The following is a 16,464-nucleotide window of genomic DNA, read 5'->3' as shown; positions in this document are numbered from 1 at the left end:
ATCTACGGGCACATAATTCCTATTTGCAACAATAAGAACATCATTAATCCTTCCCATAGGTTTCTTAATGGTAGAATCCGCAAGATGCAAGTTTAAAGAACAATCATCAAATTCACGGAAACCTGACACATCACACAAAGTTTTTGGAATCGTGGAAACACTAGCACCCAAATCACACAAAGCATAGCATTCATGATCTTTAATCTTAATTTTAATAGTAGGTTACCACTCATCATAAAGTTTTCTAGGGACAGAGACTTCTAATTCAAGTTTTTCTTCATCAGATTGCATTAAAGCATCAACGATTTGTTTAGTAAAAGCTTTATTTTGATCATAAGCATGAGGATAATTTAACACGGATTGCAACAAGTAAATACAATCTATCAAATAATAATTATCATAATTAAATTCCTTGAAATCCAAAATAGTGGGTTCATTGCTATGTAAAGTTTTAACCTCTTCAATCCCACATTTACCAATTTTTGCATCAAGATCTAAAAACTCCGAATCATTGGGACGCCTTTTAACTAAAGTTGACTCATCTCCAGTCCCATCATTATCAAGATTCATATTGCAAAACAAAGATTTAATAGGAGACACATCAATCACTTTTAGATCTTGATCCTTATTACCTTCTAGCTCTTCCAGTTTGGCGGCCATCTTATTAATTAAGGTGGCTTGCTTATCCGAAATTTGGGCTATTAAGTTTTCAAGGTGAGCAAACTGAGATTTCAAACCATAAAATTCCTTAGACATATCATCAAGCCCTCCGTGATCGATTCCCCCTCCAGCGGAGCGCCGGAAAAGGCCCCAAGATGGGATCTCATGGGTACAGAAGGCTGCGATGGTGGAAATAGGGCTTCGTGGTGCTCTCGGATGTTTTCAGGGTATATGAGTATATATAGACGAAAGAAGTAAGTCGGTGGAGCCACGAGGGGCCCACGAGGGTGGGGGTGCGCCTACCCCCCTGGGCGGCCTCCCTGCCTCGTGGCTTCCTCGTTGCTTCCTTGATGTCAACTCCAAGTCTCCTGGATTGCGTTTGTTCCAAAAATAACTCTCCCAAAGGTTTCATTCCGTTTGGATTCTGTTTGATATTCCTTTTCTGCGAAACACTGAAATAGGCAAAAAACAGCAATTTGCACTAGGCCTTCGGTTAGTAGGTTAGTCCCAAAAATAATATAAAAGTGCATAATAAAGCCCATTAAACATCCAAAATAGATAATATAATAGCATGGAACAATCAAAAATTGTATATACGTTGGAGACGTATCAAGCATCCCCAAGCTTAATTCCTGCTCGTCCTCGAGTACGTAAATGATAAAAAAACAGAATTTTTGATGTGGAATGCTACCTAACATAATTTTCTAAGTAATTCTCTTTATTGTGGCATGAATGTTCAGATCCGAAAGATTCAAGACAAAAGTTTAATATTGACATAAAAATAATACTTCAAGCATACTAACTAAGCAATTATGTCTTCTCAAAATAACATGGCCAAAGAAAGCTTATCCCTACAAAATCATATAGTTTGGCTATGCTTCATTTTCGTCACACAAAAATGCTCTCATCATGCACAACCCTGATGACAAGCCAAGCAATTGTTTCATACTTTAGTAATCTCAAACTTTTTTCAACTTTCACGCAATACATGAGCGTGAGCCATGGACATAGCACTATGGTGGAATAGAGTATAATGATGGGGGGTGTGTGGAGAAGACAAAAAAGGAGAAAGTCTCACATTGACGCGGCTACAACGAGCTAGGGAGATGCCCATCAATTGATGTCAATGCAAGGTGTAGGGATTGCCATGCAACGGATGCACTAGAGCTATAAATGTATGAAAGCTCAACAAAAGAAACTAAGTGGGTGTGCATCCAACTTGCTTGCTCATGAAGACCTAGGGCATTTGAGGAAGCCCATTGTTGAAATATACAAGCCAAGTTCTATAATGGAAAATTCCCACTAGTATATGAAAGTGACAAAACAAGAGACTATCATAAAGATCATGGTGCTATTTTGAAGCACAAGTGTGAAAAAAAGGATAGTAGCATTGTCCCTTCTATTTCTCTTATTTTGGGCCTTTCCTTTTTTTGGCCTTTCTCTTTCTCTTTTTGTTTTCTTTTTTTGGGACAATGCTCTATTAATGATGATCACACTTCTATTTATTTACAACTCGATACTAGAACAAAATATGACTCTATATAAGTGCCTCCGGCGGTGTACCGGGATAGGCAATGAATCAAGAGTGGCATGTATGATAAATTATGCATGGTGGCTTTGCCACAGATATGATGTCAACTACATGATCGTGCAAAGCAATATGACAATGATGAAGCGTGTCATAATAAATGAAACGGTGGAAAGTTGCGTGGCAATATATCTCGGAATGGCTATGGTAATGCGATAATAGGTAGGTATGGTGGCTGTTTTGAGGAAGATATAAGGAGGTTTATGTGTGATAGAGTATATCATATCACGGGGTTTGGATGCACCAGCGAAGTTTGCACCAACTCTCAAGGTGAGAAAGGGCAATGCACGGTACCGAAGAGGCTAGCAATGTTGGGAAGGTGAGAGTGCATATAATCCATGGACTCAACATTAGTCATAAAGAACTGACATACTTGTTGCAAAAATCTACAAGTCATCAAAAACCAAGCATTACGCGCATGATCCTTGAAGGATAGATTGGTAGGAAAAGACCATCGCTCGTCCCCGACTGCCACTCATAAGGATGACAATCAAAGAACACCTCATGTTTCAAATTTGTCACACAACGGTTACCATACGTGCATGCTACGGGACTTGCAAACTTCAACAAGAGTATTTCTCAAATTCACAACTACTCAACTAGCACGGCTCTAATATTACCATCTTCATATCTCAAAACAATCATCAAGTATCAAACTTCTCATAGTATTCAATGCACTTTTTATGCAAGTTTTTATTATACCCATCTTGGATGCCTATCATATTAGGACTAATTTTATAGCCAAAGCAAATTACCATGCTGTTCTAAAGGACTCTCAAAATAATATAAGTGAAGCATGAGATATCAATAATTTCTATGAAATAAAACCACCACCGTGCTCTAAAAGATATAAGTGAAGCACTAGAGCAAAATTATCTAGCTCAAAAGATATAAGTGAAGCACATAGAGTATTCTAATAAATTCTTATTCATGTGTGTCTCTCCAAAAGGTGTGTACGGCAAGGATGATTGTGGTAAACTAAAAAGCAAAGACTCAAATCATACAAGACGCTCCAAGCAAAACACATATCATGTGGTGAATAAAAATATAGCCTCAAGTAAAGTTACCGATAGACGAAGACGAAAGAGGGAATGCCTTCCGGGGCATCCCCAAGCCTAGGCTTTTGGTTGTCCTTGAATTTTAACTTGGGGTGCCTTGGTAATCCCCAAGCTTAGGCTCTTGCCACTCCTTATTCCATGATCAATCAAATCTTTACCCGAAACTTGAAAACTTCACAACACAAAACTCAACAGAAAATCTCATGAGCTCCGTTAGTATAAGAAAACAAATCACCACTTTAAGTTACTGTAATGACCTCATTCTTTATTTATATTGGTGTTAAAACTACTGTATTCCAACTTCTCTATGGTTCATACCCCCCGTACTAGCCATAGATTCATCAAAATAAGCAAACAACACACGAAAAACAGAATCTGTCAAAAACAGAACAGTCTATAGTAATCTGTATCAAATGTATACTTATGTAACTCCAAAAATTCTAAAATAAATTGTTGGACGTGAGGAATTTGTCTATTAATCATATTCAAAAAGAATCAACCTAAAATAACTCTCCAGTAAAAAATTGCAGCTAATCTCATGAGCGCAAAAGTTTCTGTTTTTTACAGCAAGATCATAAAGACTTCACCCAAGTCTTCCCAAAGGTTCTACTTGGCACAAACACTAATTTAAAACATAAAACCACATCTAAACAAAATCTATATGAATTATTTATTACTAAACCGAAACAAAAAGCAAGAAACAAAAATAAAATTGGGTTGCCTCCTAACAAGCGCTATCGTTTAACGCCCCTAGCTAGGCATAAGAGCAAGAATTGATCTAGGTATTGCCATCTTTGGTATGCAATCCATAAGTGGATCTCATAATAGATTCATAAGGTAATTTAATTTTCTTTCTAGTAAAGTGTTCCATGCCTTTCCTTAATGGAAATTGGAATCTAATATTTTTCCTTCTTTCATATCAATAATTGCACCAATCGTTCTAAGGAAAGGTCTACCAAGAATAATAGGACATGTAGGATTGCAATCTATATCAAGAACAATGAACTCTACAGGCACATAATTCCTATTTGCAATAATAAGAACATCATTAATCCTTACCATAGGTTTCTTAATGGTAGAATCCGCAAGATGCAAGTTTAAAGAACAATCATCAAATTCACGGAAACCTAACACATCACACAAAGTTTTTGGAATCGTGGAAACACTAGCACCCAAATCACACAAAGCATAGCATTCAGGATCTTTAATCTTAATTTTAATAGTAGGTTCCCACTCATCATAAAGCTTTCTAGGGATAGAGACTTCTAATTCAAGCTTTTCTTCATAAGATTGCATTAAAGCATCAACGATTTGATTAGTAAAAGCTTTATTTTGATCATAAGCATGAGGAGAATTTAACACGGATTGCAACAAGGAAATACAATCTACTAAAGAACAATTATCATAATTAAATTCCTTGAAATCCAAAATAGTGGGTTCATTGCTATGTAAAGTTTTAACCTCTTCAATCCCACTTTTACCAATTTTTGCATCAAGATCTAAAAACTCCGAATCATTGGGACGCCTTTTAACTAAAGTTGACTCATCTCCAGTCCCATCATTATCAAGATTCATATTGCAAAACAAAGATTTAATAGGAGACACATCAATCACTTTTAGATCTTCATCCTTATTACCTTCTAGCTCTTCCAGTTTGGCGGCCATCTTATTAATTAAGGTGGCTTGCTTATCCGAAATTTGGGCTATTAAGTTTTCAAGGTGAGCAAACTGAGATTTGAAACCATAAAATTCCTTAGACATATCATCAAGCTCTTTATTCATGTACTCCATAAATCTTTTTTGTTCTTTAAGCTCGTTTCTAAAGAAATTATTATGCACAAATTGCAAAGTCATAAAGCTTCTAACGTTGTTTTCAATTTCTTCCAACCTTCTAAGGTGAGGATCAGCGTTTTTAGGCAAGGCCATCAGGGTAAACAGGCATACAAGAAGCAAGCGAAAAGAGACGAACGGAAAAAAGGGCGAATAAAACGGCAAAGGTGAAGTGGGGGAGAGGAAAACGAGAGGAAAATGGAAAATAATGTAATGCGAGGGATAAGAGTTTGTGATGGGTACTTGGTATGTTTTGACTTTTGCGTAGATCTCCCCGGCAACGACGCCAGAAATGGCTAGTTGCTGGGAGATCAAATCTTGACTTGACTTCGCGTAAGCCTCCCCGGCAACGACGCCAGAAATCCATCTTGCTACCTCTTGAGCATGCGTTGGTTTTCCCTTGAAGAGGAAAGGGTGATGCAGCAAAGTAGCGTAAGTATTTCCCTCCGTTTTTTAGAACCAAGGTATCAATCCAGTAGGAGGTTACACGCAAGTCGCCTTGTACCTGCACAAACAAATAAAACCTTGCAACCAACGCATAAAGGGGTTGTCAATCCCTTCACGGCCACTTGCAAAAGTGAGATCTGATAGAGATAATAAGATAAATATTTTTGGTATTTTTATGATATATATTGGAAAGTAAAGATTGCAAAATAAACGGCGGCAGAAATAGCAAATTGATAGGAAAATAATATGATGGAAGATAGACCCGGGGGCCATAGGTTTCACTAGTGGCTTCTCTCAAGATAGCATAATTTACGGTGGGTGAACAAATTACTGTCGAGCAATTGATAGAAAAACGCATAGTTATGAGAATATCTAGGCATGATCATGTATATAGGCATCACGTCCGCGACAAGTAGACCGAAACGATTCTGCATCTACTACTATTACTCCACACATCGATCGCTATCCAGCATGCATCTAGAGTATTAAGTTCATAAGAACAGAGTAACGCATTAGGCAAGATGACATGATGTAGAGGGATAAACTCAAGCAATATGATATAAACCCCATCTTTTTATCCTCGATGACAACAATACAATACGTGCCTTGCTGCCCCTGCTGTCACTAGGAAAGGACACCCCAAGATTGAACCCAAAGCTAAGCACTTCTCCCATTGCAAGAAAGATCAATCTAGTAGGCCAAACCAAACTAATAATTCGAAAAGACTTGCAAAGATATCAAATCATACATATAAGAATTCAGAGATGAACCAAATATTGTTCATAGATAATCTTGACCATAAACCCACAATTCATCGGATCTCGACAAACACACCGCAAGAAGAACTACATCGAATAGATCTCCAAGAGAATCGAGGAGAACTTTGTATTGAGATCCAAAGAGAGAGAAGAAGCTATCTAGCTAATAACTATGGACGCGAAGGTCTGTGGTAAACTACTCACACATCATCGGAGAGGCTATGGTGTTGATGTAGAAGCCCTCCGTGATCGATTCCCCCTCCAGCGGAGCGCCGGAAAAGGCCCCAAGATGGGATCTCATGGGTACAGAAGGTTGCGGCGGTGAAAATAGGGTTTCGTGGTGCTCTCGGATGTTTTTAGGGTATATGAGTATATATAGGCGAAAGAAGTAGGTCGGTGGAGCCACAATGGGCCCACGAGGGTGGGGGGCGCGCCTCCCTGCCTCATGGCTTCCTTGTTGCTTCCTTGACGTCCACTCCAAGTCTCCTGGATTGCGTTTGTTCCAAAAATAACTCTCCCGAAGGTTTCATTCCGTTTGGATTCCGTTTGATATTCCTTTTCTGCGAAACACTGAAATAGGCAAAAAAACAGCAATTTGCACTGGGCCTTCGGTTAGTAGGTTAGTCCCAAAAATAATATAAAAATGCATAATAAAGCCCATTAAACATCCAAAACACATAATATAATAACATGGAACAATAAAAAATTATAGATACGTTGGAGACGTATCAATGTGCTTTACCGAGAGGGCCCAGAGATACCTCCCGATACTCAGAGTGATAAATCCTAATCTCGATCTATGCCAACCCAACAAACACCTTCGGAGATACCTGTAGAGCATCTTTATAATCACCCAGTTACGTTGTGATGTTTGATAGAACACAAGGCATTCCTCCGGTATTCGGGAGTTGCATAATCTCATAGTCGAAGGAATATGTATAAGTCATGAAGAAAGCAATAGCAATAAAACTTAACGATCAACATGGTAAGCTAACGGATGGGTCTTGTCCATCACATCATTCTCCTAATGATGTGATCCCGTTCATCAAATGACAACACATGTCTATGGCTAGGAAACTTAACCATCTTTGATAAACGAGCTAGTCTAGTAGAGGCTTACTAGGGACACTGTGTTTTGTCTATGTATCCACACATGTATCAAGTTTCCGGTTAATACAATTCTAGCATGAATAATAAACATATATCATGATTTAAGGAAATATAAATAAGAAATTTATGATTGCCTCTAGGGCATATTTCCTTCAGTTAGGTAGTGGCCTCTTTGTCGTCTGCTAGCGGACGGCAAAGAAACTTTTTCGTCTGCTAGCGGACGGCAAAGAGGTGGGGTGAGCCATTGCAATAAGCCTCCCTTCACTGGACCCCACCCCCACCTCTTTGCCGTCAGCTAGCGGACGACAACATTTCTTTGCCGTCTGCTAGCGGACGGCAAAGAACTGGCTGATGGCAAATAGTGTCTTTGCCGTCAGCCATATCTTTGTCATCCGTCTTTTATAAGCAGACGGCAAAGGCCTTCTTTGCCGTCCGCTAGCAGACGGCAAAGTGCTGACTGATGGCAAATTCTCTGTTTCCAGTAGTGCACCAATGGCCAGCTAATTAATACCCTTGATAGACACACCAATCGGGAAGATCCGAAGAGAGACAACATATTTTACCGCGCCAACTCTCACAAGCCCTTCGTCCATTCCAGATTGAATGCCGTCAAGGTAGAGAGAGTCCGGAGTGACCTTATTCAAACATGCCATTGCTGCATCGATGCCGCTAAAGAAACAAGACCTAAGGAAAAGGTGAACAGACGAGCCCCCACTACTCTTGCCATCGACGAGGCCGTTGGAATGAGGAGAGGAGGGGGACTGACACGACGACATGGAGAAAAACCCTTCCATCTTTTAGGTAGGTGGGAATGTGTTGTGATATGGTAATCCTATTTGTTCGATTTTTATGTTTGAACCTTGTAAGAGGGAAATCATTTCTGTAAGAAAATAAGTTACCTTCTGTAGTCTTTTTTCAAGAAAACTTCCAATCTGTTCATATTCAATCATGACAGTGCAACGAACACCGGAAATAATAAAAATTACATCCAGATCCGTAGACCACCTAGCGACGACTACAAGAACTGAAGCGAGCCGAAGGCGCGTTGCCGTCATTGCCCCCCTCCTTGCCGGAGCCGGGCAAAACTTGTTGTAGTAGAAGTCGTCGTGCTAAGTCCCAATAGAACCAGCGCAGTAGAACAGCAACCGCGCCGATGAAGAGTAGCGTAGATCGGAAGGATCCAACCTGAAGACACACGAACGTAGACGAACTACGACCAGGTCCAAGCAAATCCACCAAGGACAGATTGGCCAGAGACACGCCTCCACACGCCCATGGACGATGGCAGACACACCACAGGAACAGGGGTTAGACAGGGAGAACCTTAGAGCATCTACAGCCGGACCGGGCAAATCCGGGCCCTCAAACGCCCGGGGACGCGCCCGGACGCGTCCGCGGAAAGTGACCGGGCACTCCTCAACTCGCGTTGTCCACATCCGTGTCTCTCATATCCGAACCCCTATATACATACTATAGCATGCAACATCGATCAAACTACGTAGATCATCTCCGGACATAGAAATTGCACATTAGTTCTCCAAAAGATCCACCAAAGTTTACACAAACGATGGACAACTATATACTACATCTAAAACTTGAAACTAAAATCAACTTCACCACTTCCGGGCTGACCCTTTCCTCTTCTGGTCGCCGACGTAGCTATACTCGTCATCGGCTGGTGGAGGATAGTCCGATTCATCGGAGGAGGAGCCATCGTCGTCGTTAGAGGAGGAGTCGACGATGACGAGGCCCTTGATGCGCTGGACGACCCGGTCCTGCTGGCGCCTGAGCTTGGCCAGCCGAGCCACCTCCTTCGCCTTCTCCAACACCTCCCGCTCGAACTGCTCGATGGCAAGCCGAAGAGCCTTGACGTGTTGGGAACGTAGTATTTCAAAAAAAATCCTACGATCATGCAAGATCTATCTAGGAGAAGCATAGCAATGAGCAGGGAGAGTGTGTCCACATACCCTCGTAGACCGAAAGCGGAAGCATTTAGTAACGCGGTTGATGTAGTCGAACGTCTTCACGATCAAAGTACCGAACGCACGACACCTCCGCGATCTGCACACGTTTAGCTCGGTGACGTCCCTCGAACTCTTGATCCAGTTGAGGCCGAGGAAGAGTTTCGTCAGCACGACAGTGTGGTGACGGTGATGATAAAGTTACCAGCGCAGGGCTTCGCCTAAGCACTACGACGATATAACCGAGGTGTGTTTCTGTGGAGGGGGGCACCGCACATGGCTAAAGATCAACTTGTGTGTCTATGGGGTGCCCCCCTCCCCCGTATATAAAGGAGGGGACGAGGAGGCCGGCCGGCCCTAGGGGGCGCGCCCAAAGAGGGGAGTCCTACTAGGACTCCAAGTCCTAGTAGGATTCCACCAAAAGGGATAGAGGGGGAAGGAAGGAGAGGGAGAGGGAGTAGGAAAGGGGGGCGCCGCCCCCTTCCCTTGTCCAATTCGGACTCCAAGGGGGGGGCGGCCTGCCCTGGCCTCCCTCCTCTCTCTGCACTAAGGCCCGAGGTGCCCCATTAGTTCCCCCGGGGATTCCGGTAACCCCTCCGGCACTCCGGTTTTACCCGAAACCATCCGGAACACTTCCGGTGTCCGAATAACATGATCCAATATATCAATCTTTATGTCTAGACCATTTCGAGACTCCTCGTCATGTCCGTGATCTCATCCGGGACTTCGAACAACCTTCGGTACATCAAATCACATAAACTCATAATACAAATCGTCATCGAACGTTAAGCGTGCGGACCCTACGGGTTCGAGAACTATGTAGACATGACCGAGACACATTTCCGGTCAATAACCAATAGCAGAACCTGGATGCTCATATTGGGTTCCTACATATTCTATGAAGATCTTTATCGGTCAAACCGCATAACAACATACGTTGTTCCCTTTGTCATCGGTATGTTACTTGCCCGAGATTCGACCGTCGGTATCATCATACCTAGTTCAATCTCATTACCGGCAAGTCTCTTTACTCGTTCCGTAATGCATCATTCCGCAACTAGCTCATTAGTCACATTGCTTGCAAGGCTTATAGTGATGATCATTACCGAGAGGGCCCAGAGATACCTCTCCGACAATCGGAGTGACAAATCCTAATCTCGATCTATGCCAACTCAACAAACACCATCGGAGACACCTGTAGAGCATCTTTATAATCACCCAGTTACGTTGTGACGTTCGATAGCACACTAAGTGTTCCTCCGGTATTCGGGAGTTGCATAATCTCATAGTCAGAGGAATATGTATAAGTCATGAAGAAAGCAATAGCAATAAACTAAACGATCATAGTGCTAAGCTAATGGATGGGTCTTGTCCATCACATCATTCTCTAATGATGTGATCCCGTTCATCAAATGACAACACATGTCTATGGCTAGGAAACATAACCATCTTTGATAAACGAGCTAGTCAAGTAGAGGCATACTAGGGACACTCTGTTTGTCTATGTATTCACACATGTACTAAGTTTCCTGTTAATACAATTCTAGCATGAATAATAAACATTTATCATGATATAAGGAAATATAAATAACAACTTTATTATTGCCTCTAGGGCATATTTCCTTCATGATGTTTTTCCGACGGAGCCGTCGAGCGTCCGTCTCCGTCGTCGTAAGCGACCGGCGGTAGATCCACGCGAGGAGCCGCTGGTCCACGTCAAGCTCCGCCAATAACCCACGCCGGCGGCGGACAGAGTCTCCACAGCCTCCCTCTCCCTTGCCCGCTACCTCTCACGACGGGCGGCGCGCGCCTCCGACTCCGGCGTGCGCGTCTGGGCCGGCGGGGCGGGCACAAGCACCCACCGCTACCCACGAGGGGGAGCAACATCCGGCGGGGCAAGGGGACAGCATGGGGGAGCAGCATCCGGCGGGGCGATGGGACGACATGGGGGAGGCGCTGATTGAGCTGGCAGCCTGTCGGAGCTGCCCATGGACCGGGAGGGGCCAGTGCCGGCGTCCGAGATGCGCCAACGGGGAAGCGGCGGCTGCGGTGAGGCTGCAGATCCGGATTGCCCCCACTGTCCACCTTGGACCGCTCCAAGGCGATGCAGAGGGCAAGCTCATACTCCAGATCCACCTCATCGTCGGAGCGGCTATCGGAGCTCGACATTGCACCGGATTCGATTGGAATCGGTGAGAGGATAGAGGACGGAGCGAGAGAGGAGAGTGAGTGAGCTAGGGTTTCGACCGATGGGGCCGATGATTTTATTTTCTGGGACACCCGTGGGGTCGGTGGTGGGCCGGGCTTGTCAGGCGGACATGCCCGGGCACGCCCCATATCCGCCCCATATTTGGGCTGGATATGGTGGGTGCCGGTCAGTCTGAGCGTTTGAGGCCCGTTTGAGGCGTCCGCCTGGGTCGAAAAAATGTGACTGGGCAGCCCGTTTGGACGTATGAGGCGGGCTTTAAGAGGTCCGGCTGTAGATGCTCTTATTCCATCTTCAGAGAGCCGCCACTGTCTCGTCTTCCCGAGAAGGACACAAACCCTAACAAAATTCAAAAAAACATCTAAAGCAGAGCCCTCCCGCCGGCAATGGCCGAGATCCACCATGCCGCCATGACCCTAACGTCTCCGGAGACAAGGCGGACCAGCGACGACGCCGACGAGAGGCAGATAAACCCTAAGCTTTTCTTAGGGAGGCGGCTGCGTGAGGTAAGTCGCCCTGAGTACATGGCTCAATATGTCATTTTACTTTCGTAACCAGGGAAATGATTTTTTTTTGGGAACATCCAAATCAAAGATGCTATCGCGACTCGCTAGAAAATAATCTCCGGTCTGCACTGGCGTCGTAGAATGTTGAAGTTAAAAATCAACGAGACTTCTCCGTACTTTGGTCAAAGATACTGTAGAAACCTTTGCTTAAAAAAATCCGCTTGCCACCTACAATCCCGGGGCTGACAACTTCCGTTAGAATATAGGAGCATTGCAGGTTCTTGTTCTTAAGCAACCGACTGACCCGAGCCTGAGACCAGAGCTCCTCCCCAGGGCGTCCTTATTTTACTTCCAGATTTGTGTATTCGCAGGCCACACCAAACACCGGAGCAAATCCAACAAACCACCGAGTTTTGTTTAAAACTGAAAACCAGAACATCCAGTCAGTGCCATGCAACAGGCCACGTGATCTTCCACGGAACGTTAGTACTCCACTACTAGTACCACGACAAGCAGTAATGCAATCAAAAACCCAACGCCCGTGGCCGGCACGTTCGACGGAAATTTCCATCGACCTTTCATCATCGCGGAGGTGGAGCTACCAGCCGTGCTACGCATCTGTAAATTGCCCGCGAACCAAGCAAGCCTGCCACTCTAGCTAGCTCTATGCGCAGCAGTACCTCCCGCCCGGCCCCCTTCCAAACTTCGCACCGCCGCGCGGGAGTACGCCCGAACCAGTCCACTCTCCACCCACCACAAAACCACAGCTTTTGTCTTGGCTGCTGCTGTTGCTGCCGCTGCTTTTACCACTCCCGCCACGCCCCCCAACGCCCCAGGAAACCCGTGTCGCGGCCTGCGTGCCGCTCCACCTGCTGCTTTTCCACCGCGGGCCCCGCCCGCGTGCCTGCCGTGCCCGCCCTACGCCTCGCTCCACAGTCCACACTGCGCCGCACCGTTTCGAAACCGTTCGCGCCGCGCTGCCCCCCCTCTATTTATGGGATCCCAGCCCCGGCACCAAAGCACATCCCCACCGCGCTCCACCCACCCCAGCCGGCCTCACCGCGCGCCAGGCAGCCGCTCCACCGTGCGTGCCAATGGCGCCCGTCCGAGCAGCCCTCCTCGCCTTCCTCGTGGCCGCGCTGCTCCCGCTCGCCCTGTCCCGCGGGCAGGGGCGTGGCCCGCACCTGCCGGGGCACGGCCTGGTGCATCGCCACGGGCCTGGCATCGGTCACCACGCCCACGCGCCGCTCGGCGGTGGCGCCTGGGCCTCCGCGCACGCCACCTTCTACGGCGGCGGTGACGCCTCCGGCACCATGGGTACGGGCAGTAAACACCGTCCCTCACAGCATTGTATTAGTACTGTTTCTTGGTGCATCTTTGATGCCGCTCGCTGCCGGTGCTTACCGTTTGCTGGTGCGCGTGTGCAGGTGGGGCGTGCGGCTACGGGAACCTCTACAGCACGGGGTACGGCTCCAACACGGCGGCCCTCAGCACGGCGCTCTTCAACAACGGCCTCAGCTGCGGGGCCTGCTTCGAGGTGCGGTGCGACCCGGGCGGCACCGAGGCCGGCGCGCCCCACGCCTGCCTCCCCGGCTCCACCGTGGTGACCGCCACCAACTTCTGCCCGCCCAACTTCGGCGAGTCCTCCGACGCCGGCGGCTGGTGCAACCCTCCCCGCGCCCACTTCGACATGTCCCAGCCCGTCTTCCAGCGCATCGCGCTCTACCGGGCCGGCATTGTCCCCGTCTCCTACCGCAGGTTCGCCCCCTTCCGTCACGCATTACTACCTTTGTCTGCCCAAGAACTGTTAAGGGAGTTGACACTGACGGTGCCGTGGATCTGCTCGTGCAGGGTGGCGTGCCAGAAGAAGGGCGGCATCCGGTTCACCATCAACGGCCACTCCTACTTCAACCTGGTGCTCGTCACCAACGTGGGCGGCCCCGGCGACGTGCACGCGGTGTCCGTCAAGTCCACGCGCTCGGCGGCGTGGCAGTCGCTCTCCCGCAACTGGGGGCAGAACTGGCAGAGCAACGCGCTCCTCGACGGGCAGGGCCTCTCCTTCCGCGTCACGGCCGGCAACGGCCAGTCCGTGGTCTCCAACAACGCCGTCCCGCGCGGCTGGTCCTTCGGCCAGACCTTCAGCGGCGCCCAGTTCCACTGACCGCCCGCGTCATCCATCCGCCGAAGCAGTACTATCTTGTAGTAGTAGTGGTCAGTAGTGTTCGTCGTCAACCTCCCGATTGGAGCGTGCTGGGAAGCGCCATGGTTTTATGATGGTTCTTCCACAAGCATCCGACGCTCTTTGGGGATTGGAAGCAGTAGCAGGTAGTTAGGCCTAGTATTATCATGGGCTTTTAATTGTCTGGTTAGCGCGCGTGAGTGAGTGAGTGGTAGCTGAAGCCTAAAGCATTTGAACGAGGTTTTGGCTAGGATGGCAGCGGTGGTAAAGGCCGGCTTGATTAACCGACGCCGCCTTGTATCACCCGCCTGTTTAGCGAGTGGGCCTCTTGGGTGGTGGCCTTTGTCTCGTGGATGTTTTGGTGTGGTACTCTTCTGTCTGTGTGGTGTGTGTGCTTGGCTGTGATGTAACCTCAGACCGAGTTAATTTAAGCCTCTGGCTTTTGCATGTTTTACTTCCTTCCCTACTGAGTGCTAGTACTTGTCCAATCTTGCAAATTTACTCTGCTGCTGTCTTCAACTCGTAAATGAGCAAACCTTCAGACGGAAAGCAGATTTCTTTTCTGGTCGATTTCTGAACATTTCGGTTTACTACTGCCATAGTTCTTGATCGTCGGTGCAGAGGCCGAGCATCATAACACGAAACATCACTGTCCGTTGGTCGAAGAATCAATTGGAGAACCCCGCGATCAAGTAGTTTTTTTTTGCGGGGATTAAGTAGTTATCCAATAAGAATGCAGAACCCCGCGATTAAATATTTTTTGCGGGGATTAAGTAGTTATCCAATAAGAAATAGCATCAGGAGCAGAGGTGAAGTTTTAGACACAAAACAAGAAGCCCCGCGAGTAAGGAGTTCTCCAATAAAAAGTAGAATCAGCAGGAAAGGTGGAGTTTGGGACACAAAACGACAAGTGAGGCTTCTCGTGAACAATCAACATTAGGGCCCAACCGGTCTGAAATTTCGACCCAAACAGACACCTTAAACGTCTGAAGGCTGGCCGGCACCCTTTATATATCCAGCTAAAACATGGAAGTGACCGGGCGCATCGGACTCGGCCACGCTGGCCCATCCAACTCCGCGTATGTTTGTCCCCAGCCGCTTGTCGGGCAGACTATGAGTCCCGCCGAGAATAGGCAGCCCGCCGTGGGAAAGAGAGGGTAAGGGTCGGGCAGCCCGCCGTGGGAAAGAGAGGGTAAGGGTCGCCAGGCCCGTATCGCGGCGGAAATGGCAGCGATGGATGCGGCTAATGCGGCGGCGTGGGCGGCCGCAGAGGAGAAAGACATGCGCACCCACATTGTGAAGAAACGGAAGCAGAGGAACACGCATGCCCTCGCCTGAGAGCAGAATTGAGCGGTCCGTGCCATGGCCGGACTGCCACCGAAGGAGGAGAAGGAGGACAGCGACTGCGAGGACAGCTCCGGCGCAAGCAGATCCAGCTCGATCCATACCGCGTTTTCGACCGGTAATTCCGTGAGAAGGACAACAAGGGCGCCGGGAAGGACAAGAGCAGCCGTGGATGGTCTCCACCATAGACAGACATACCAAATTTTGGTATTCTGATGGCATGTTTACTTAGTAGTCTGATGGCATGTTTACTTAGTAGTGATGGAGTAGCCGGACGATGTGTGTGCATCAACGTAGTTGCATGGCTTTATATGGATTTGATATATGATAATTGAGGTGTCCAGATGTGGATTGCATTATTTAAGGCGTGAGTGGTCCACTGGCGTTTGAGGGGGTTGATTAGCCCATCGCGGTTGTAGATACTCTAAGTCCAACTCCAACGCAACAATTCAAACGGACGTCCATTTGGAACGGCTGAGCGGACGATCATGTTCTTTTGGGTACTCTCCTTGGGCCAAGTTTTTTTTAATCCGAATGGTCCAAATAGATGAAATGGGATCGTGCGTCGGAGTTGGCCTAAATCTCAGCTGGGTTAGCAAAGGATATTGGTATAGTTTTTTGTTTATACAATGTTCTACCAGCAAGCACGCCCTTGCCGACGAATGCAACGTGGAAGATAGCAGGTAGATAGCGCACCATTGGCGACGAATGCAACAAGGAAGATAGTATGTAGATGATCAACAAAATTAAACGTACATACAGGAAACGGACATAAAAATCCACACAATCCGGCCCAAAAGAGCATCACAGTTCATCC

General features: G+C 46.9%; 1 protein-coding gene across 1 annotated transcript; it reads left to right on the top strand.

Annotated features, from left to right (window-relative positions):
* Window positions 1–13,132: 13,132 nt before the first annotated feature.
* LOC109757445 (expansin-A5) lies at window positions 13,133–14,757 on the top strand. The gene is made up of 3 exons (XM_020316267.4): window positions 13,133–13,441; window positions 13,552–13,882; window positions 13,976–14,757. The coding sequence occupies exons 1-3, from the start codon at window positions 13,219–13,221 to the stop codon at window positions 14,283–14,285; spliced, it is 864 nt and encodes a 287-aa protein (XP_020171856.1). The 5' UTR covers window positions 13,133–13,218; the 3' UTR covers window positions 14,286–14,757.
* The last annotated feature ends 1,707 nt before the right edge of the window (window positions 14,758–16,464 follow it).

The sequence above is a fragment of the Aegilops tauschii genome, chromosome 6 (assembly GCF_002575655.3).
Source record: "Aegilops tauschii subsp. strangulata cultivar AL8/78 chromosome 6, Aet v6.0, whole genome shotgun sequence".
In the NCBI taxonomy this organism is placed as follows: Eukaryota; Viridiplantae; Streptophyta; class Magnoliopsida; order Poales; family Poaceae; genus Aegilops; species Aegilops tauschii.
Note: the sequence above shows the minus strand (reverse complement) of the source record. Positions and strands in the feature narration are given on the sequence as shown.